Below are 25086 nucleotides of genomic sequence, written 5' to 3'. Positions count from 1 at the left end.
CTATTGACGCATCCCCTGATGATGGACTCACTTAGTAGTTTGAAACGTTGGGTTCACAAAACTCTATAACAGGTCATTCCTCCTCTATAAAAAAACTACTTTATCATTAGCCTAATCATACATTTACTAATATGATGATAATGATGATATCACAATGTAGTTTAATTATTTATTTTTATTAAATTATAATTTGGTGATAATATTTTTTTTAATATTTGTTATTTTTAAAATATATAAAAAAAAAAAATTATTATTCTAAAATGGTATTTTTTTTTGAAATATTGAATAATAAACATTTGACAAAGTCTAAATAACATCCCATTTATATCTTTATATTTAATTTAATTTATTAACATATTTTTTTTAAATGAGATTTTTTTCCAAAAATATGCACCAATCCTGTCAAATATTTTGTTTTGTAATGTGAATACCAATTATGCACAAATCATTTTAAAGATTTTGTTGGTCGTTTGTAAAGGTAATATGAATCATTTCGAAAAGGCATTCATCACAAGTATTTGTAAAACAAGTTTGTTTAGCAATAATAATAATAGATAAATTAATGACTTCAATAATTAGAGGTATTTGTGCATTAAATGTAATTAAATTTTCACTAATCATATATAAATTTTGTCTAGAAAAATTTTCAACGCTACTTACGTTTTCTAAAAATATATATAAAACGTATGCATGTTTATCTTTTATTTTTTTTAATATTCACTTAAATGCATAAATGTCTTTTTGAGAAAAATGTAAATATTGAACTTATAAACTTAATATTACAAACTTTAATATTATTTCTATCATAAATCTTATATTTCTACCATACACGTTTATTGGGGGTATATTAACTATACTTATAATAATTATGTATTATTTTTAATTATTCATATTATACAATGGAGTGGTTTTTAGTTTTTTATATTTGTGACAAATTTAATTTTTAATTGTAAAAAAATTATGATATTTTGACTTTAAATATGTATAAATTTTGTGAGAAATATTGTTTTAATATGAAAATCAATCATGGTTCATCATGGTCAACCATGTTCAATAACCATGGTTATATTGTGAGAGAAATTGTCTCAATATGAAAATCAACCATGGTCCAACGTCTCATTCTGACAAAGATTGTTCTGATATGAAAATCAATCATGGTGAAGCATGGTCGGCCATGGTCCAATGTCACATTGTGACAAAGATTGTTTCAATATGAAAATCAACCATGGTCAACCATGTTTATTTTAGGGTTTATAATATTTATATTAGGTTCTAATGCTCCATTATGACAACCATGGTCAACCATTGTCCACTATCGCATTGTGACAAAGATTGTCTTAATATGAAAATCAACCATGGTCAATCATGGTCCAACGTCTCATTGTGACAAAGGTTGTCTTGATATGAAAATCAATCATGGTCAACCATGGTCAGCCCAACGTCGCATTGTGACAAAGGTTGTCTCAATATGAAAATTAACCATGGTCAACCATGTTTATTTTAGGGTTTATAATATTTATCTTAGGGTGTATATACCTTGGGGTTTTAGTATTAATCCCTTGGGTTTATAGTAGGAATCCCTTGGGTTTATAATATCAATCCCTTGGGTTTATAATATCAATCATGGTCAACAATGGTCAGTCATAGGAAACCATGTTCAAGCATGGTCGAATGTTGCATTGTGACAATGATTGTCTCAATATCAAAATCAACCATGGTCAACCATGGTCCAAAGTCGCATTGTGACAAAGATTGTCTCAATATGAAACTCAATCATGGTCTAATGTCGCATTGTGGCAAGGATGGTCTCAATATGGAAATCGACCATGGTCAAACATGGTCAACCATGTTTATTTTAGGGTTTATATACCTTCGGTTTATAATTGTTATACCTTGGGTTTATAATATCAATCACTTGTGTTTATTAATCTAAGGGTTCATATTCCTAGGGTTTAATATTATTCCCTTAGGTTTATAATCCCTTGGGTTTTTAGTGTTAATCCCTGGGTTTATTATTTTCTTGAGTTTATAATCTCAATCATGATCAACCATGTTATATAAATTCAATTATGGTCAATCATGGTCCAATGTTGCATTGTGTCGAATATTGTCTCAATATGAGAATCAACCATGGTCAACCATCATCAAGAAAGGTCAATCACGGTCAACCTTGGTCAACCATGGTCGACCATGTTTTTTATAAAATCAAACATGGTCATCCATGGTCAATAATGGTCAACCATGGTTGAATGTCGCAGTGTCACAAAGATTCTATGGTCAAACCGTGGTTAAGCATGGTTAAACATGCTCAACCATGGTCCAACATTGCATTGTGACAAGGATTGTCTCAATATGAAAATCAACCATGGTCAACCATGTTTATTTTAGTGTTTATAATCTTTATCTTAGGGTTTATATACCTTATGTTGAATTTCCACAACCTTGGGTCTAGGTTAGAGTCTTAAAATCACTGACGCTACCAAACCAAGAATCTTAGCCATAAACTACTTTGCACAGTAGAAATATAAAACAATAAATCACATATGCACAAATACACATTTTTTAACAAAATTGTACAATATTGTACAATCACCAATCTTCGTTATATTAAACCAAATATGAATAATACAATAGTGTATGGTATACAAGATACAACGAAAAACATGTTGCACAGACTCGATGTCGTAACTTGTCCTGTCAATCCTTCGCTTATGTATTGCTCACTAGCTGCCCTTTAGTCCTTCAAAGGACAACACATCGAGACTCCAGAAGGGCTTCCACCTAACACTGTTGCAAGTCACTTATGTAGCATGTATACAAGATGATCTAATCTTCTCTCTGGGTAGGCCTAATTCTCAAGCTCCAATCTGCCAGGCTAGAAGTCACCTTTGTCAATCAAGGTGTTACACTACTGCACTAAAATTCACCCAATCTTCAACTCCTCTTCGCCGCTTCAAGGTAGTTTGTCTAGGGCTACTTTGGGCTATCAAGACACTGCCCTCCACCTGAGCAATGATGCCCAATCCTTCACTATTGGTTCTACTCCTAGTATGGACTCTTCGCCTCCTCAGAAAGTCCTCAACACCACACCAACAGGGTGCAATATCAAACTGATCCAACTTGGTCACTGCTTGACCTAAAACACATCAACCTTCCTGCTCCAAGTATGTTGTCCCACACTGCCCTTGGCTATCATTGGTTAGGGCTTCTTTAGCAGCCTGCTACAACCCTTAACCGACCCCTGAACATCCCTCAAAAAACCTCAATACACTACGACATCCACTTAGAAGACCCCTCCTCTACCACGTTGTTGGTGTAGGCTTAAACCCTCCTTCGCACACCCTGTTGTGGTGTTATGGCCTTCGGCCTAGCACACAACAGGTCTGTAGCTAACTTCCAGCATTGTTAGGTAGTTCTATCCCCAAGCATTGCTCCAAAACAGACTTGCGAGGAGGTTCTTCAACTCGGCCTAGCCTCCAGCACCCTCGACCTCCACTACAACAATTTCAGACCCAAAAGGCGGTCCTCCCACTTCACTATTATGCCTCCTCCTTTGCTGCGGCTAGGACTCATAAGCGTTTTCCTCAAGGAGTTCCTCTTTGATGTATAATGTGTTGCACAATGGATGCTAAAATGAATCTCATTCACCCTTTATTTATACACCAATAAAGGGGCTCCACGAATTCATGAAGGGACACATCTATTGGACAATTTTACTTCAAGCCTACATGACTTGAATACCAATAATTAATTGTCAACTTCAAAAAATCATTTCTCCACTTCTACAACTCGGAATTTGACGATTCTCAAAGAGTTGGATTCTCCTTTCCGCCCTCTATCGTCTCATGAAATCACAAGTAGAAATGTGCTCCCGGAAATGCCCAAAACATGATTTGGTGCAAAACCCATACTTGGGTTCCACGCCCACAAGTGACCCTTGTGGTGCTTTGTCGTCCAAACCCTAAACCCTATGGCTTGGATTACCTCCCAAGTTACACAAATCAACACTCCCTCTTAGCGAGGGAGGTACTTCCAAGACTATGAAGTAACACATCATCTTCATCACTACACGCAACAATTGCCCAACTCTTGGCGCTCACAATCACAACAATCCATGTTCTATGAACTATGCCCTTCTCAGAAGTGTCGCTATCACTACTAGAAGCACCTTGCTTCTTCTTCTTATTTTGTAACGTCTTCCACTCTCTCCATGATTCCTTCTTGGCAACTGTAGGAGAACCCTTTCTCCTCATTGAAAACGTGCTCTTCTTGGGCCACAAAGTCTACCTCTGAATCTGTAAGCTCCCTCTCAAACTAGACTCCCTCTGAGTCTCTAGAACTTGGACCTTCTCGAGAAGGTGTACCTTCTTCTCGGGAACCTGTACCTACTCCTCTGAAGCATGCACCTGCTCTTGCTTCTTTGTAACCTACACCTGCTCCACCTGCTTCTTTTCATGATCCACAAGCTAGTCCGTCAACCTATAGAGACCATGCTCTCTAACTCCGAGTACAATCCCATCAAACTTAGAGCCTCTGGGCCTAAGTCTTGCCTTCCCATCTTGGAACAAGACCTTAAACCCCTTCCTCTCGATCATCGAGACGTAAATCATGCTATATCTGAGTGATGGTACAAACAGTACATCCTAGACCTGCATCACACGTTCTGTCTCTAACCTGAATGGCACAACTTTCGATCCTCGGATCTCAAACTGACTCTTGTCACCCAACACCATGTGAAACTTCGAGTCCCACTCAGCTAGAGTCTCAAAAACCTGCTGTGATCCTGTCATATGCTTCGACGCACCACTGTCCATGTACCATCCATCCTCATCGACAATACCCTGCGAGAAATGAGAGATCATAGCAAAGTCATCCTCCTCCAATCTCCTGGTGAGATCATCTATCTCAGCTGAAGTGGAAACATCGGTGACCTTCTTTCCTTTCCTCTGCTCATCATCTCCCTTCTTCTTCATTGGACATCTCAATGAATAATGATCCATCTCGACATAGTTGAAACACTTGAGTTTACAAGTCCTTCTTTTGCTTACCTTTCATTCGCGTTGCAAGTGCCACATCATCATCAAAAGAATTCTTCTTTGGATGAAGATCCTCATCTCGCAACTCTTCCTAAATGAAGTCATCCCACATCCTGTCCCATTCTGGTAGCTTCTCCATGGAAATGGTCCCTTTGATGAAGGGATTCCATACCTCGGTGAACCCTTTCAAGGCGATCCTTACCATATCTCCATCTGAGACAGTCACACCGATAACAACAAGCTCATCTTCGACCTGAGACAATCTCGTTAGATATGAGGTCATGCTTTCACCCTTTATCATCTTGGTGGAATTCAACTTATCCTCTAATACTAGTACCCGGTTCTCATTCTTATTCTGGAACAAATTATGAAGATCCATCCACATCTCATGTGCATTGTTCTTCTCGGACAAATGAGGTATTAGGGCATCCTTTACACAATCTATGATGATCAATCTCGCCCTCGCATCCAAATCTTCATATATTTCCAGCTCCTTAGGGTCAGTTGGCTTCTTGATCCCTTTCTCGACAAAATCCTAGATCCTATTGACCTACAAGACCAACTTGATCCTTTCCTTCCAAGGATTATAATTGGATAACCCGTCCAATGTGTCCTCATATAGGAGGCCTACCTGCAACTTTGGCATTGTAGTGAGCCATTCACTTACAATGTGACCAAATCCCTCTCACAAAGTACTTCGTTGCACACAACTTTGATTTACTTACTTCTAAAGTAGCTTAGGAATGCTCTGATAACATGTTGAATTTCCACAACCTTGGGTATAGGTTAGAATCACGTTAGAGTCTTAAAATCACTGACTCTACCAAACCAAGAATCTCAACCATAAACTACTTTGCATAGCAGAAATATAAAGTAGTAAATCACATATGCACAAATATACACTTTTTAACAAAATTGTACAATCACCAATCTTCATTATATTAAACCAAATATGAATAATACAATAATCTATAGTATAAAAGACACAATGACAAACATTTATGCGCAGACTTGATGTCGTATCTTGTCCTGTCGGTCCTTTGCTTTCATACTGCCCACTAGCTACCCTTTATTCCTTCAAAGGACAACACATCGAGACTCCAGGAGGGTTGCCACATAACATTGTTGCAAGTAATTTTTGTAGCATGTACACGGGCTAATCGAATCTTCTCTTTGGGTAGGCCTAATTCCCGAGCTTCAATCTGTCAGGCTAGCAGTCACCTTTTTCCGGCAAAGGTGCTACACTTTGGCACCAAAATTCACCCAATATTCATCTCCTCTTCGTCGCTTCAAGATAGATCCTCTAGGGGTACTTTGGGCTATCAACACACTTCCCTCCACCAGACAAATGATGCCCAAACCTTCACTATCAGTTTTGCCCCTAGGATGGACTCTTCGCCTCCTCAGAAAGTCCTCCACATGACACCGACATGCTGCAATATCAAACTGATCCAACTTGGTCACTGCTTGACCCAACACACATCAACCTTCCTGCTCCAAGTATGATGTCCCACGCTACCCTTAACTGTCATTAGTTAGGGCTTCTTTAATAAGCTGCTACATCCCTTACCCGACCCCTGAAAAACCCTCAAAAAACCTCAATACACTATGACATCCACTTAGAAGATCCCTCCTCTACTATGTTGTTGTTGTAGGCTTAAACTAGCCCCTTAAACCCTCCTTTTCACACCCTGTTGTGGTGCTATGGCCTTTGTCCTAGAACACAACAAGTATGTAGCTAATGACCAACATTGTTAGGTAGTTATGTCCCCAAGCATTGCTCCAAAATAGACTTGTGAGGAGGATCTTCAACTCGGCCTAGCCTCCAGCACCCTCAGCCTCCACTATAGCAATTTCAGACCCAAAAGACAGTCCTCCCACTTCACTATTCTGCCTCCTTCTTTCTTGCGGCTAGGGCTCAGAAGTACCCTCCTCAACGAGTTCCTCTTTGATGTATAATGTGTTTCACAATGGATGCCAAAATGAATCTCATTCACCCTTTATTTATACACCAATAAAGGGGCTCCACGAATTCATGAAGAGACACATCTATTGGACAATTTTACTTCAAGCCTACATGACTTGAATACCAATAATTAATTGTCAACTTCAAAAATTCATTTCTCCACTTCTAAAACTCAGAATTCGACGATTCCCAAGTGTTTGATTATCCTTTCCTCCCTCTATCATCTCATGCCATCACATGTATAAATGTGCTCCCGGAAATTCCCAAAACACGGTTTGGTGCAAAACCCCATACTTGGGTTCCAAGCCCACAAGTGACCCTTGTGGAACTTTTCCCTCCAAACCCTGAACCCTAGGGCTTGGAGTACCTCCAAAGCTATACAAATCAACACCTTATGTTTATAATATTAGTCCATTAGGTTTAATATTATTCCCTTGGATTCATAACCCCTTAGGGTTTTAGTATTAGTCCCTTGGGTTTATTATTCCCTTGGGTTTATAATGTCAATCCCTTGGGTTTATATTATCAATAATGGTAAACCATGGTCAATCATAGCCATTCTTGGTCAACCATGGTCGAATGTCGCATTGTGACAATGAGTTTCTCAATATGAAAATCAACCATGGTCAACAATGGTCCAACGTCACATTATGACAGATTGTCTCGATATTAAAATCAATCATTGTCTCAACTATGGTTTAACGTCACATTATGGCAAAGATTGTCTCAATATGATAATCATGGTCAACCATGGTCAATCATGGTTAACCTTAGTTAACCATTTTTTATAAAATCAAGCATGGCCATCCATGGTTAATCATGGTCAACCATGGTCAAACGTTGCATTGTCACAAAGATTATGTTGATATGAAAATCAACCATGGTTAAGCATGCTCAACCATGGTCCAACGCCACATTGTAACAAGGATTTTCTCAGTATGAAAATCAACCATGACGATCCATGTTTATTTTAGTGTTTATAATATTTAATCCCTTGGGTTTAATAATATTAACCTTTTGGGTTCATAATCTCTTGGGGTTTTGGTATTAACCCCTTGGGTTTATTTTTTCCCTTGGGTTTATTATATCAATCCCTTTGTTTTAATATTCTCTTGGGTTTATAATATCAATCCATTGGGTTTATTATTCCCTTGGGTTCATAATCCCTTGGGGTTTTGGTATTAATCCCCTGGGTTTATTTTTTCCCTTGGGGTTATTATACCAATCCCTTTGGTTTATTATTCCCTTAGGTTTATAATATCAATCCCTTGGGTTTATTATTCCCTTGGGTTTATAATATCAATCATGGTCAACCATGGTTAATCATAGTCGACCATGGTCAAGCATGGTCGAATGTCGCATTGTGGCAATGATTGTCTCAATATGAAAATCAACCATGGTCAATCATGGTCCAATGTTGCATTGTGACAAAAATTGTCTTGATAAGAATTTCAATCATGGTCTAGCATGGTCAACCATGGTCCAACATATCATTGTGACAAGGATTGTCTCAATATGGAAATCAACCATGGAAACCATGGTCAACCATGTTTATTTTAAGGTTTATAATATTTATCTTAGGGTTTATATACCTTAGGCTTATAATTTTTATCACTTGGGTTTATAATATCAATCCCTTGGGTTTATTAATCTAAGGGTTCATATTTCTAGGGCTTAATAGTATTCCCTTAGGTTTATAATCCCTTGGGTTGTTGGTATTAATATGTAGTGTTTATTATTCCCTTGGGTTTATAATATCAATCATGGTCAACCATGATCCAAAGTCGCATTATGACGAATATTATCTCAATATGAGAATCAACCATGTCCAACCATGATCCAATGTCGTGTTGTGACAAAGATTATCTCGATTTGAAAATCAATCATGGTCAAGCATGCTCAACCATGATCCAACATCACATTATGACAATGATTGACTCAATGTGGAAACCAACCATGGTAAACCATGTTTATAATATTTATCTTAGGGTTTATATACCTTGGGTTTATAATATTAGTCCCTTAGGTTTAATATTATTCCCTTTGGTTCATAATCCCTTGGGGCTTAGTATTAATCCCTTGGATTTATTATTCCCTTGGGTTTATAATATCAATCCCTTCGGTTTATTATTACCTTGGGTTAATTTTATCAATCATGGTAACCCGTGGTCAACCATAGCCAATCTTGGTCAACAATGGTCAACCATGTTCGAACGTTGCATTGTGACAATGATTGTATCAATATTAAAATCAACCATGGTCAACCATGTTCGAATGTCACATTGTGACAATGATTGTCTCAATATTAAAATCAACCATGGTTAATAGTGGTCCAACGTCACATTATGAAAAAGATTGCCTCAATGTGAAAATCAATCATTGTCTCAACCATGGTTCAACGTCACATTATGATAAATATTGTCTTAATATAATAATCATGGCGAATCATGGTCAACCTTAGTTAACCATGGTCAACCATGTTTTATAAAATCAAACATGGTCATCCATGGTCAATCATGGTCAACCATGATCGTAGTCACATTGTCACAAAGTTTCTATTGATATGGAAATCAACAATGGTTAAGCATGCTCAACCATGATCCAACGTCGCATTGTGACAAGGAATCTTTGGGTTTATAATATTAATCCCTTGGGGTTTTGGTATTACTCCCTTGGGTTTATAATATCAATCATAGTCAACCATGGTCAATCATAGCCATCCATGACCAACTATGATTAAGCATGGTGGAATGTCACATTGTGACAATGATTGTCTCAATATGAAAATCAATCATGGTTAATCATGGTCCAATGTCACATTGTGACAGAGATTGTCTTGATATGAAACTCAATTATGCTCAACCATGGTCCAACATCGCATTGTGACAATGTCTCAACATGGAAATCAACCATGGTCAACCATGTTTATTTTAGGGTTTAAAATATTTATCTTAGGGTTTATATACCTTGGCCTTATAATTTTTATCCCTTGGGTTTATAATATCAATTCCTTTGGTTTATTAATCTAAGGGTTCATTTTTCTAGGTTTTAATATTATTCCCTTAGGTTTATAATCCCTTGGGTTTTTGAATTAATCAGTAAGGTTTGTTATTCCCTTGGGTGTATAATATCAATCATGGTCAACCATGTTTTATAAATTCAAACATGGTCAACCATGATCCAACGTCGCATTATGGCAAATATTATCTCAATATGAGAATCAACGATGTCCAAACATGGTTCAATGTCACATTGTGACAAAGATTCTCTCGATTTTGAAAATCAATCATGGTCAAGCATGCTCAACCATGGTCCAACGTCACATTGTGACAAGGATTTACTCAATATGGAAATCAACCATGGTCTACCATGGTCAACCATGTTTATTTTAGTATTTATAATATTTATTTTGGGTTTATAATATTAGTCTCGTTGGTTTAATATTATTCAACCATGGTCAACTATGGTCAACCATGTTTTATAAAATCAATTGTGGTCAACCAGGGTCCAACTTCGCATTGTGACAAAGATTGTCTCAATATGAAAATCAATCATTGTCTCAACCATGGTCCAACATCGCATTATGACAACGATTGTCTCAATATGATAATCATGGTTGACCGAACCATTCTCACCATGGTCAATCATTTAATTTAATATTAATTAATTATTATTAATTTACTTATATTAATATTTATTATTAATTTATTATTTATATTAATTAATTAATTAATTGAATTAACGATATTAAGTAATTAATTATTTAATGAATTAATTAATAATGCATAAATTATTATTGTTAAATAAATCATTGAATAAATAATAATATTCATTAATAATAAGTATAATTAATAATCATTATTATACGCCTTAACTGTGGTTGTATATGTGATTTGCATATATCAACCACATTTACCAATGTGGTTGTGCTAGTATTATGATGTTTAAAACTTTTAGAATATTTGGATTTGAGGAATTTTATCATTCAATTTTTTTTTTAATAAATAAAATTACTAAAAAAATATTTAAAAATTTGTCACTATTTTAATGATTATTTTGGTAGTTTTATTGAGATGCTTAACATGCATATTAGTCAGAATTGGATAATATTTTTTTTTTATAAGTTAAGTGTAGTCTAATTTATGGACCTAATGACCTTTTTGACCATGGGATACAATTTCTAGCAACATTGTGGATTTTTTGTTGTTTAAAATATATTTTTGAATGCATAAATGGATTCAACACCCTAAAAAATCCCTAAAGAACTAGAATTATACATATTAAACAACTTAAACTCAAGCTTTTAAAAATATCCCCCAGATTTTGGTTAAAATTGACTAGAACAAATATCTGAAAAATGTTATTTTGTCTAGTATTTAGACTACGCATTTAGATTATATTTTTAAATAAAAAATAAATTTAATGTTCAAGAAAACTTCTAGAATATTGGGATTTTGCAGACCTGATCATCTCGAACTATTATTTTTCCAATTTCTAATTAATCATTCTAGATTCATCTTAACACTAGTTTTACCAAGCTCCAAGAGGGATCAAATCTCTTTTCACTCTAAAAAGGTTTGTATCTCAAAAGATTTGATCCCTATAAGGTTGGTAGATTCAAAATTGAGATGGTTTTATATATATATATATATATATATATATAATATGTAATTTCACCCAAAATATTTTATTGATAATTATAATTATTAATTATTTTATTTTATTTTGATCTAATCAAAATGTTTACATGACTTTACATTACATTATAACATCTCTATGATACTATAGTGGGTTATAGAGTGCCTCTCAAAATAATAAAATTCACTAAAAACTTTGTTCCAAAAAATAAGTCTTACTTTGATTATTATTCCTACACTTTTATCAAAGCACTTAATATGGGCATAAAATGACATTTAATAAATTTTTTGAAATATGTCAATTATTTCCATTATTTTACACAGAAATATTTATCAAAAAAACCTAAAAAAAAAAATCAATATTTAAATTGTGCAAACTTCGCAATTCAAAACTATTATTTTTATAATTTTTAATTAACAAAATCTATCGAAAACTTAAAAACAGAAATCCTCTATCATAATTATTATTCTATTCTAATAACTTTATCCATACACCGAACATACACATAAAACTGAGATTTGAACTAAATCTATCAGAATACCTGTCAAACGATTAGAAATATCAATATTATACAAACTTCACAGCTTAAAATTATCATTTTCCAATTTTTAATTATTAAAGTATACCAAAAATTATGCCCAAAATCATCATTTTCCAATTTTTAATTATTAAAACATACCAAAATCTATGCCCAAAATAGAGGCTCCTCCTTTGATTATTATTTGGGTAGTTTGATCCATACCCCATTATTTCGGTAGGATGATCCATATAACTAACGTGCAAATAAAAATGAGATTTGGATAAAATCTATAAAAAAATACGGCAAAAACACCGCTCAAAAATCACAAAGAAATGGCGGACAGTCTTTCCTACCCTGCCCCAGCTTGTTGAATGCGTTATCAGACTGTCCAGCACACAGCCTCTTTTAAAATCAATGTCAACTAAGCTTTTGGTTTCATATATACACGGGAGTCGTCTAACCAGGGAGAGGAATTGTCTAGATGATCAAAAGTGATTGGAATCTCGTGTAAAAATATTTTAAAAAATCTTGTAAAAGTAGTGTTTGAATCATGTTTTTATGGTGAAAATAGATTCGACACCATTTTTAAAGTTTAACAACTATAACTTGAATTTACAAAAATTCTCGCCAGATTTTCTCTAAACAGAATCAAAATTTCTATAATTTTCCGGCCAACTCATCCACCTCATTAAACTACACCTCATTAGACTACACGTATACACGGTACACTGCAGTGGAAAACAGTGGCCCACAACGGCTTGGGAAATAGACAATCTCTTTAACAAAACCAAAAAAAGAAAACAAATTAACACCCCCTGGTGCCCACCCAAAGAAGAAAACAAATTAACTCTGCCTTATGCCTACTTTACTGAACCTAATTGATGCTGTTTTCTGAACGCATTCATGAATATGATACAGAGATGAAGTGTCATCCAGCTCATTCGGTATTCACCGCCATTTGCGTCTGTTTCTTGACCTATAAAAGGAGGGGTCCGTGCAATTACCGCTAGGGTTAAATTCATCTGACGGCATTGAAGGAAGGAGGACAGGATTTGCAGAGAGCCATGTCAACAATGGCAGTAGTCCAGAAAGCGTTAACTTTGTTGGTTTTTTGTGTGATACTCATGCAGGCAAGTTTGTGTCATCAAGAATTGCATTACACTAATAACATTAAACAAATTAGTTTTGACTGAAAATGGTCGTATTTTGCAGGTGCAGCAGCTGGTTTTTGGTTCGGTGACAATGCAACGTCAGTTACTGCAAACAGGTATGCTGTTTATGTTGGTGGTTGTTTTGTTGTGTGGGTGTGAAGATTTTCGGTAATGGGTATAAGGATTTTATGTTAATGGATGTAAAAATGAAATTTTAAGAAAAGAAAAAGAATCTAATTATTATTTTCTTAGTTTTGTTAAATTTTAATTGGTGTGCAGAGGATTTTAGGTTAATGGATAAAAAAACGAAATTTTAAGAAAAGAAAAAGAATCTAATTATTATTCTTCCCAATTTTGTATTAAATTTTAATTGGTGTGCAGATTTTGTTGGATTTTGTTGGATGAAATTATAAATTCTCTTAAAAACAAATCTAATTCCTATTTTTCAAAATCTTTTTGCTTTTTGAGTAATTGTTTAAATTTTAGTTGGTGTGAAGATTTTATTTAATGGGTATACAGATTTTGAAGTGATATATTTTGATCTCTGGGTCCATGAAACGCAGGCTCTGCTGGTAATACCACAGACTGCCCAACGCTGTGTGATGGGCGGTGTGCGAAGGCTGGACGGGCGGACAGATGCCTTAAGTACTGCCTTATATGCTGCGGTAAATGTAATTGTGTTGCCCCTGGAACATACGGCTATACTCCCGGGGTCTGTGACTGCTACACCAACTTGAAGAACTCCAAAGGCGGGCACAAATGTCCTTGACCTCCTACTACTACTTCACAATATTATGTTGCAGACTGTGAATGCATTCAGTTTCTGAACTCCGCGATTCGTTAAGATGGTGGCGTTGCAAATAAGGTGTTTTTTCTGTTTTGGAAATCCAGTTATATTTGTACTGTCAAGGACTCTGTTGTTGCTTCTGATTTCACATAACTTTACAACTTCAACTACTTGGGTTGAAAATAAGTGAATAAATCCACCTTTTGCATTTCACCTGGTTTCTTGCCTTTGGGTTCTGACTTTTCTCAAGTTATCTTGCTCCTAGCTATCTTCCGCTATGTCTATAGACAGTTTGAAGAGTTTTTCAAGCTACACATTTTGAAGAAGTGTTTTAGAAAGAAAAAGGGTAATATTTATCAATTTTTTATAAACTATTTAATATTAATGTAATATATCAATCTAGATCCATCTTAACCATTTATTTAAAGGATCAAATTTTTGAAAGTGTCTTTTTTGAGTGTAAAATTTGAGAAAAGGTTAGAAATTTGATCTCTCTTGGCACTTGATAGATTCTAGGTTAAGATGGATCTAAGCTAGGTATATAATACTATATAATATTTATATTTGTATCTATGTCTCTTTCTTATTCCCTTTCTCTATATCACCCCCAAAGTATACACACTCTCCATATCTATCTATATCTCTCTCCTTCCCTTCCTCTCCCTCTCTCTATCTTCCCCTCTTCTCTCTCTCTCCTCTCTCGCTTCCCTCCCGCTCTCCTCTCTCCCACACTCTCTCTTCACCTTTCCCTTGTCACTCCCCTTCTCTCTCCACCTTTCTCTCTCTATGTCTTTCTTTTTCCCTCCCTATCTCTCCCTTTACAACTCCATCTCTCTCTTGAGTCCTCTCTCTCCCCTTTTCTCCCACCTCACTTTATCTCTCCCCCTATCACTCGCTCTCTCATCCCTCCAACTGTGCCCTTATCTCTCTCCCCTCCATCTTTGTGTCTCCCTCTCTCTCCTCTCCTCTTCTCTCTCTTCCCTCATTTCTTCTCTCCCTCTCTCTCTCCATCTCTATCTTTCTGTCTTTGTTCTGTCTTCCCTCTCTCCCCCCTCCAACATCTCTCTCTCTTTCTTCCTTCTTCTCTATCATGTTCTCTCCCATCTCCCCCTCTCTCCCTGCCCTCCAACTTTGTCACTATCTCCCTCCCTCTCACTGCACCCCTCTCTTAAATTTGATTCCGTTTTATTGTGTCTAAGAAAGTTTTTAAATTAAAAAAAAACTCAATGGTTGTAAAACATTAAACCTATATTTTGGATCAATCATGTCAAAGAAAATACAATAATGAAAAACTTTACACTATCTTTCCTCTATTATTGTTAGTCATTTTTCTTGCTCTCGTCTCTTGGGTTTTTAGTTAAGGTGGATTTATGTTAGTTCTTAATAATATTATTTATATTATATAAATTTCACATTTTTATATATATAAATATTCTCGATTGAGAAAGTATTTCCGCGTAAATCACATAAGAGAATAATTGTCGACGCGTTTCGAACCAACAAGTGTGGTTGATCATCAAGACCCACACTTTGGTTCAAAACGCTTCGACAATTATTCTATTATGTAAATCGTGGTTCATCATCAGGACCCACACTTCTTGGTTCGAAACGCCTCGACAATTATTCTATTATGTGATTTAGGCCGAAATACTTTTTCAATCTTGATATGGATCATAGAAGCTTCTCATTTTTATATATAAAAATATTCTCATTTTTAATTTTACTAAAAGCTTGATTTATTTTTTACAGGGATATTTTCTAGTATACTTGAGGATAGAGGGTTTAGATAAATTTCAAAAGTAAATTAAAATAAAAATACTCTGATTGTGAAATAACTTATGGGTTTTTGGCATGTGGTATTGATAAGCCATGATATTGTAACAAAACCTATTTACAAGTTAATAAGAATCTTGTCATATTGTTATAAAATATTTTGATTGTAAAATAAGTTACGAGTTTTGTGCATTTAGTATTGATAAGCCATGATATTGGCTCACTGTATTGTTACAAAGTCTATTGACAAGTTCATAATATCAATGGCAAAGTGAGGGTACATATACATGGTTAAACATCTTGTATATATGGTAAAATGAAGGTGAATATCCATGGTTAATAATCTTGTCATATTATAAAATGTTTTGGAAAAATTATGTTTTTTGGGCATATGTGTGTTGATAAGCCATGGCATTGACCCATGGTATTGTAACAAAGTCTATCACAAGTTAATAATATCCACCATAAAATGGAGGTGAATATCCATAGTTAAGAATATTGTCATTGTTATAGAATATTTTGGTATTGTAGCAAAGCTCATTTACAGGTTCAAACAAAATCAAAATATAACAAATTGAATTTTATTTTTTTATTGCTTTAATTTTTTATTATTAATTAAGTCAATATTTACCATTTATATTTCTTTTAACTTTTGTTTATTGCTTTTAACTTTTTATTATTAATTGAGCAAACATTTAAATGCTTACACTCATCCCCATATTATTTTAATTTTTTATGATTATTTTAATTCAATTAACATTTAATTTATTGTTTACATACTTACATTTACATCTACGCTATATTGAGTTATAGAATGCCTCTTCTTATATTTTAATTAATATTAACAATTAAAATATAATATAATTTAATATTATTATTATTAAAAAACTAAATCATATTAAAAAAAATATTTTATACTATACAATTAATATACATATTTTATTAATATTAACAATTACGGTATAATAGAATTTAATATTATGATTATTCAAAAAAAAAACTAAATCATATTAAAAAAAATAATTATTTTATACTATATAATTAATATATTTTTTTAATATTAATGGTAATACTAAAAAATCAAATTAATTGTAATATTAATTGAGATGACATTAGAAATAATGTTAATAATGTTATTGTGTCGAAAGGCCTCTTCCACCCAGTATGCCACCCAGTGTGCCAAGAAATATAATGTTTTGTCAAAATATTTTAAAATAAAAATAAAAAATAAATAAAAACATTAATGCAATGTAAATATTTTAATTTTGTTAAAATAAATAAAAATTATTATCATTATTTAATTTTAAGGTTATGGTTAAACCAGACACTAAATTGGTGTATGAGACCACTTGTTTGTGGGATAAGGGACCCACTTCTGCGTAACCATTTCACTGCTAAAAACATGCTCTTAAAAATAAATAAAAATAGTTCTTTGTTAAAATAAAATTTTTAGGTTATTATTATTTTTTATAGATTTTTGTTGAGTAGTTAAGGGAAACATGATTCCGTCAACTTCTTGGTGGTTTTTGAGGTCAAGGTTATGAGAATCTATGGGATTACCCATGTCACTTATGTGGAATATAGCCTATTTAAAAGGGAGAATTAAACCAACTTAAATCTATCTTAACTCCTAATCTAACAAGCGTGATAAAATCTCTTTAGAGCTCGGAAATTTATGAGAATCCATGATATTACCCATGCCATTCGTGTGGAATATAGCCTATTTAAAAGGGAGAATTAAACCAACTTAAATCTATCTTAACTCCTAAGATAATAAAATAAAATAATAAATGGGTAAAAACCACATCTTACAAAATGATAACGATATTAAAAAAATGAAAAAAAATATATAATAAATGGGTGAGGAAACATCTTAAGATAATAAAATAAAGTAATAAATAGGTAAGAAGCACATCTTACAAAATGATAATGATAAAAATAAAGAGAGTAAATGCGTGAAATGGATTGTAGTGGTTTATTTTTAAACAAGGGAGGCTGCATTGCAGCTAATCCTTGCCTTGAGGGGGAACGAGGCTTGACAAGCCAAGTGTCGGCCAAGCCAACCATGTAATAAACGCCAAGACAGTCAACTAAAGCAAGATCTAAACCATCATTGACTCACCAACATAAGACCAGAGAAAAGGTATAGATTCCCAGGCTACTTCTCTTAACCACCTGCAATTACTGACTTTGTATTCCTGTGAATGATTTTAATCATGTCATTGTAGCAAACATTGAAGAGAAGAAAATAAAATCTATGAAGCGAAACAACATAAATGCCTCACTTGTTGACAGAAAAAGAGTGAGCTTAGTCATTTAAATAACAAGGTCTCATATTGGCTTTACCCAACTTGAGATAAATGCCTCATCTTTCAAGAAAGAGTGTAGCTCGATCAACAAGGATATCTCACTCGAGAAGAAAGAACAAACTCAGAACAAATGCAAAGGAACTACTAGCTTTGCATTATAATATATGTACAACATGCTCTACTTCATAAAGAAAAAATGAAAATCAGAGAGTTGCTCTGCCTAAAGAAGAATTCATTCTATCCAGTGAAATAAACGTGAAAATTGTCTAAGTGTGGCCACTCTACTTCATGAAGAAAAAATGAAAACCAGAGAGCTGCTTTACCTAAAGAAGAATTCATTCTACCAGTGAAATAAATGTGAAAATTGTCTGAATGTGGCTTTGTGTAATGGAGTCATTTCACCTCAAGAACTCACTCTGTTTTGTGAAGACAAAGTGAAAATATGCGAAGGTCGGCTTTATCTAATGAAGGAGCGGCTCTACCTACAATATTTTAGATACACATTGCAGGAAACATGCAAATCGACAAAGTGTGGCTCCACCTAATGGCATTGAGAAGAATTCACTTTTGCTCCCGTGAAGAAAAAGTGTAAATTAGCTCAGGCTGGTTGCACCTAATGAAGGAATCACTCCAGCTAAAGAACTCACCATTAATGCAACATAAGATTAACTCATGCTCCTAATTGAGTGTGTCATTCAAGTGTGGTGTAACTTACCATTAATGCAACATAAGATTAACTCATGCTCCTAATTGAGTGTGTCATTCAAGTGTGGTGTAACGTCCATCAGTGATGGTTCAACAATCAAGGGTGTCGATTTTCATGGGTACTATGCATTGTTGATCCTTCTGGCCCTATACCAACAACCACAGTTGATCCAAGACATGAAATCTTGTCTGGATTGGAGCAGGCAGTGCCATATTCATTACCAGCTCAAAAAGGATAAGAAAGGACAACATGTATATCCACCTCTTTTAGCCAAGCAGGAATTGGGATAGGAAGAGGAGAAGCTAGTGGAAAGTAAGCTGGAACAAGCTGGGATGCTAGGAAAGATGCTAGTGGCTAAGGGGAAAAGTCGTATTACTCCGATGGGGGTAAAGAGCTCAGGCCAGGAACCTTCTAAGCTGGAACAAGCTGGGATGCTAGGAAAGATGCTAGTGGCTAATGGGAAAAGTCGTATTACTCCGATGGGGTTAAAGAGCTCAGGCCAGGAACCTTCATAGATTAGATAGGTGAAGAACTATATGTTAATACCAAACAAATTATCCCCTTGCAGAGTGACTTGAGTGTTTAGACATTCTTCCTTTCAGACATGAGTGTTTAGGTGATTGGTCTTTAGTAATAGTTTAGCAGTTAAAAATAGGTTCCATCACTCTAATCTCACCAATCCTGCTTGTGTAATTTGCAAAAGAACAAAAAAATCTAAGCATGTTAGGCAGAGGTACAAAGTTTCCAAAGCCTTCTGGGCACAGGTTGTAGATGAGTACACCGATATCTCTGTTGACCCCTTTCTTGGAAAGAGGTTCTTTCTGGGCATAAATGCATGGCCCAGAAAAACTATCTGATTGACCAGCATTTTTCTTTTATGGAGACGGCAACATCGTGCAACCTTTAATCGGATAACAACTTTTTGGATCAAAGTTGGTTGTTGAGATCTCAACCAAGATTCACATTATTATAAAAGATTCCATTGAGATAAAAGCCAAAGCTGAGATCCTAAGTCTCATCATCTATGTGGTGAATGGTAACTTCTATGGTCACGACCACAGGTAGTCCCCTGATGTATAATTCTTAATATGTCGTTTACCATTCAATATTAAAATATAAGACACATTTTCCAAAAGAAAGGAGGGTGTCCATGGATGTATTCATAAAGTAGTGGAGGGCAAGCTTTCATTTAGTAACTTGGAGAATAAGGAAATTGTTTCATAAGAATGACGAAGGAGATTGGTACCAACAAAATTCCAAGCCAGAGAACATGCAAACAAATTCTTGCAGGATGATTTAAAGAAATACCTTGTAAAAGAATCATATATGGTAACACCAACACAACAACAAAGAAACTTTATGTTAGGAAAAAACATATGTTACATAAAGAAGATAACAAATTTATCCATGCAACAAGCTATCCAATACCTACAAAAAATTGCTACATTTAATCAAAAGAAATTCCATTTAAAGAACCTGAAGGCCAAAGGAGGAAGTTCTATGAATGGGGAGTCAGGAAGGTCATTCTAAATGGCTTATTTCATGCAGATATGATAAGTGAGTTCAGTTGCATTAATGAAATATGAAGGATAGTCATCAAGTTATGTTTACTATGCAATCAGTACCCACCTCCTATGGCCTTTCCAATGTAAGAGGACTTCCATTCTTTTACCAGGCCACTCAAATTTAAAATGCAGATAAACTTTGGCAATAGAAAACACTTTATCAGGAACTTCATAATTTTAATGCAAACTAGAACTTAGTCAGGCTTGATTCAATAAATGCAAGCTGATGTAGCTAATAGAAACAGAAACGTTGTCACGTATTTTAGGGATATAACTACTTTTAGAATAACATTACATTGATAATTACAAAGTCGACTCTTGGTATTTCAAAATACTTGTTTAGTATTTATGAAACATTGAAGCACGACAAATGCTTTGGCATACCTTTGAGAAAATGTACATGATTCATTGAGTTGGGAAGACTGCACAAATGCAGGAGTAAATGGTGGTCCTTCCCTCCTTGTTAAGGCAGGTCTCATTTGAATGATGGTAGATTCATTGGCCCAACCTTTAGGGCCAAACTCCCAGCTTCTAAGAAACGTGCAACTACATCTTCTACATAATTATTTGCTTGTTTCACTGTCATATGTTCCCCAAACTCAGAATAGTTTCTGATCATGTCATCCCCAATCAACTGTTCAACAAGTATAACAAGCTCCTCTTGAAATTCTGAAATTTCCTTGTCTTCATCTGTTACAGAGGCCTCAATGAATTTATTGGATCCAAAAGTGTTTTTGCACAAAGTGGTTGCTATTGTTAGCTCTTCTATGGTATATATTGGGGAATCCAACAAATTTCTCCAAGAACCAAAGAAAGGAATCAATTCTGCCACCAACATTCTCAAATGAGGAAATGCTAAGGACGCAGAGACATTTTCTGATGCACAAAAATTATTGTAACACAGGGAGAATAAGTGAAATCCAAATCATGATGGCCCCTAGAAGCCCTAGTTGCCAAATCACATGCATCAGTTTCTACATGGTACACAAAGTCATTCAGACTGAACAATTAGCTTCTTCAACCACAGGTGATGGTCTCTGGAACCTGGTAAAATTGCCCATTATCTGCATGGTTAGAAGTTTCGAACTTCAAACATAGTGCTTGCTTTGCCACTAAAATGAGACATTACGGTGTTGGAACACCCAATATTATCCTCAAATTCAACATTGTCATCGTCATCTTTCAGTGTTTCTAGATGTCCCAAAAATTTATTTAACACCTGATCTGGTGCCTTATCATCCAAATCAAAGATCTGCAGCAAAAATAAAGTTTCTCAGTCATTAAAGTGATGCTGGAGAAAAGATTCATAATTATACATTTATCATACAATTCCACTCTCTATAACCAAGCATTTTAATCTGACAGCAACATATAACCAATACCTAAAATGAAAATTATTGACACTAGTAAGTATCAGGAAGATAACTTAAATCTTAAAAAAAAAAAAAAAAAAAAACTTGTCCAATCATATTGCCAATTGAGACACTAGTAAGTATCAGGAAAATAAATTAAATCTACAAAAGAAAAAAAAACAAACTTGCTCAAGCATATTGCTAAATGACAAGTTTTCCATGTAGAAGGGGAATCGAAAGTGAATGGCACCCCAATGCAGGGGCACTGATATGGCAAGAGAGCCATAGACATAAGATTAAATTTCATAGATCTTATACAACCATTCAATACTTCCAATAGTAATCGTTCTAGCGTTAGCGATAAGGAAATCTCTTTTTCTCAAAATAGTGCAATTAGGCTTGCAGTAATCTGCCTCAAAAGCAGAGGTACTGATAGCTTAGAAGGTATGGAGTTTTTATCTGTAAAGTGTGAGTGAGCACTGTGAAGGAAAAGGCCATCAAGAACACTGAAAACAGAGTTGACCAAAAAAACCAATAAATTTGAGATTATTAATGTGAAGAATCCACAGACTCTGATGATATATTATCCCTTCTTTTCAATATCCAGCTGCATGCTGCTATAAATATTTGCAGTGATAAAATCCCAAACAATACAGGAAGTATCAACATCAACGCCCGCATCGAAGATGATCTGTAACCGGAGAGAAGTAACTATTAAATTGCACTTTAGTTGAGGCTGTTGCAAAGAACGCCTCTTAGAAATTTGTAACTCAACTATGCTTCAAAATTGTAAATTTTACAAAATTTTGGTTAATATTGGCTAGAACTGAGAAGCCAAATCCTCTAACAAATATCAAGGCAATAAATAACAAGACAGACATCATACCTTCATCAGTTAACTAGTCATGAAAATGAGGAGTCACCAAAACAATCCCTTCAAGTTCTTGTGGACAACCCAACCCTTTTCTCCATCTCTGCTTAACCCTTTTCTCCATCCCCTTTTCTTTTGCGGTGAGGCACGTGTAGTCCATGCAAACTTTATACATTATAATTGACCATCTTTTTATTAGTAAGTCACCATTGTGGACACATACACAATGGGACCTAGCATGATCTAGCATCAGGCGCATGTGTCTCATGGGGCATGTGTCTCATGATTTCATGGACTGGAACATACCATGGGTCATCTCAAAACTCTTCCCTCCTTACCCTCAGCCGCATCCGATTTCATTTCGATCCGCATTCATTTGGACATGGAGTCCCTATCTCTCCTACTAAGCATGGAATCTGTCACTACTTTCAGTGAAATCATATCCAATGCTTTTGGTTGCCATTTTCTAATTTTGCAGTGAAAGAAACCATACATGGATATTGGGAAAAAGACGGGGGTGCAATAGTAAAGGCAAGTCGTTGAGAGTATATGCCCAACAAAGCTAGAGGTAAGGTTCTCTATTTCTTGCCTCAAATTCATTTATTCCCCTCAAATAGTTCCAATCTGCTAGCTGCAATATAGCTCTGTTGCTCGTGCTTCTGGTGGGCCTTCTTCGACTGGTGCTGCTCCTACCTTTGCGATAGTTCCAATCTGCTAGCTGCAATATAGCTCTGTTGCTCGTGCTTCTGGTGGGCCTTCTGCGACTGGTGCTGCTCCTACCTTTGCGAAAGTTGTGCGGAGATCGGATAAAAGAATCCAACCAGATCACAATCCTGGGAGATCAAGAGATACTATTGAGAAGAGCCTCCAGCTAACTAGGGTTGGGATATTGAGCTAGGGTAGGGTGATTTAGTGTGATGTATAAGTGAAGTTTCATTCGTTCGTTTTGCCATTCCTTCCCTTAGAGTTAGGATTCATAGCAGGAGTAAAGGCCCTTTCAGTTCAATTACTCTTTCTATGAAGTTCAGTAAAACCCTACAAACTAATTTCCTTCAGTAACACCCAACTACCGAGGGTCCCAGGTATACCGAGGGTTTCAGGTATACCAAAGGTGCTTGGTTTACCGAAGGTTCTCTCGTCAAATTACCGAAGGTGCGGAGTATACCAACGGTGCGTGTGCTTCAAGCGCTCTTCCCAACGAATGACCATACATTTATGCGAGGGTGCAAGTGCAGGTGCGGGTGCGTGGTATCTTTCCTTCTCAGTTAAGACAAAATATATCCAGGCAAGGATAACTGCTCAAAGAACAACTACTTATTGAGGAGCAGGGGAGAGAAGCGGCAAGGATGGGGACCAGAGGATAAAAAAGAATAGGCAATAGCCTTTTTCCTAGGCGGAGCAAGGGAAAGGAAGGAGGGATTCCAAGCAGAAGACAAAGCTACATATGAGGTTATCCACAATGGGTAAGTTCAAGGGAAGGAAGGAACAAAACGACATCGAAATGGAACAGAACAGAGAACTGCCAAGCCGGTCTCATGCCAGGCAATTAGCCCACAATGAGAATGTTAAAGAAGGCTGCCATGAAAGTAGTTGAAGTTGCCTACATCAACGGAGAATTGAGGAGCCCTTTCTCATCCCTTGCAGCGCAGCGCCAAAATGGTGAAGTTAATAATTATCCATCAAGCCTGTCTCATGCCAGGCAATTAGCTCACAATGAGAATGTTAACGGAGAACTGAGGACCCCTTTCTCATCGCTTCCAGTGTAGCGCCAAATAAGATGGTTGGCTTGGGGAAAAAGCTAAATAAGATGGTGAAACCATATATGCTTCTATGGTGGTTCTAAATGATATTATCTGAAACGTGTAAAACGGTCATTAATGTATATTAAACCAAACAAAATGGCAAGCTAATGGGCGAACGTATATTAAACGAAATGGTAAGAACCGTAAACGGGTGAAGAAGTATAATAAATAGGATGAAAGGATAAGATGAGATTTCTCTGGACCTTCAGGTGTGTGCTAGGATTACTCTAGTGTTTTTTCAAAATAGTTAAGATACTTAATAGAGGTTTATCAGATGTATGTTAAGATTATTAAGGATAATAGTGTTTTCATGATTATTTCATATAGTTAACCAAATTTATTTTTTTGCTGGGCTGATCCATGGGATTTGAATTACCTGAAAGTTACATGTAGGTTTCTTGTATTTTCAACTCAGTAACCCAAAAGCCCATCTCGTTGAATCGGAGAGAGTTCTATCTTGATTTCATTTGGTTTGTTTTCTGCCTTACTTCTCTATGCCCAATCTGATTATAAAGTATAATGAGTAGTTTACCATACTAATAAACGATGACGATTGTTTAAGATGGTGGAGTAATATTAATAAATATAAAAAAATAATAAAGACAAAAAT

The 25086-nt window shown here is 35.3% G+C and overlaps 1 protein-coding gene and 1 long non-coding RNA gene across 2 annotated transcripts; one reads left to right on the top strand and one right to left on the bottom strand.

Annotated features, from left to right (window-relative positions):
* Positions 1 to 13067: 13067 nt before the first annotated feature.
* Positions 13068 to 14234, top strand: LOC149226179 (cypmaclein-like). The gene is made up of 3 exons (XM_089375230.1): positions 13068 to 13290; positions 13373 to 13427; positions 13875 to 14234. Exons 1-3 carry the CDS (start codon positions 13225 to 13227, stop codon positions 14078 to 14080), a joined length of 327 nt encoding a protein of 108 aa, XP_089231356.1. The 5' UTR covers positions 13068 to 13224; the 3' UTR covers positions 14081 to 14234.
* Positions 14235 to 20700: 6466 nt separating this feature from the next.
* Positions 20701 to 24446, bottom strand: LOC149226178 (uncharacterized). The gene is made up of 2 exons (XR_016247719.1): positions 22690 to 24446; positions 20701 to 21703 (listed from the first exon to the last, which is right to left on the bottom strand). It is a non-coding gene; the product is annotated as an uncharacterized LOC149226178 (long non-coding RNA).
* Between the last annotated feature and the right edge of the window lie 640 nt (positions 24447 to 25086).

Source organism: Pinus tabuliformis, chromosome J, assembly GCF_031772625.1.
Source record: "Pinus tabuliformis cultivar Carrire ecotype Pingquan chromosome J, CPIR1, whole genome shotgun sequence".
Classification (NCBI taxonomy): domain Eukaryota; kingdom Viridiplantae; phylum Streptophyta; class Pinopsida; order Pinales; family Pinaceae; genus Pinus; species Pinus tabuliformis.
The sequence above is the reverse complement of the archived record's forward strand: the minus strand, read 5'-3'. Positions and strand labels throughout refer to the sequence as shown.

What these genes read in the sequence shown, in the direction of transcription:
- LOC149226179 (XM_089375230.1), top strand. Translation starts at nt 13,225, where the DNA reads ATGTCAACAATGGCAGTAGTCCAGAAAGCGTTAACTTTGTTGGTTTTT. An exon ending in TTTGTGTGATACTCATGCAG is followed by an intron (nt 13,291 to 13,372) that starts GCAAGTTTGTGT and finishes CGTATTTTGCAG; the next exon opens with GTGCAGCAGCTGGTTTTTGG. An exon ending in ACGTCAGTTACTGCAAACAG is followed by an intron (nt 13,428 to 13,874) that starts GTATGCTGTTTA and finishes CATGAAACGCAG; the next exon opens with GCTCTGCTGGTAATACCACA.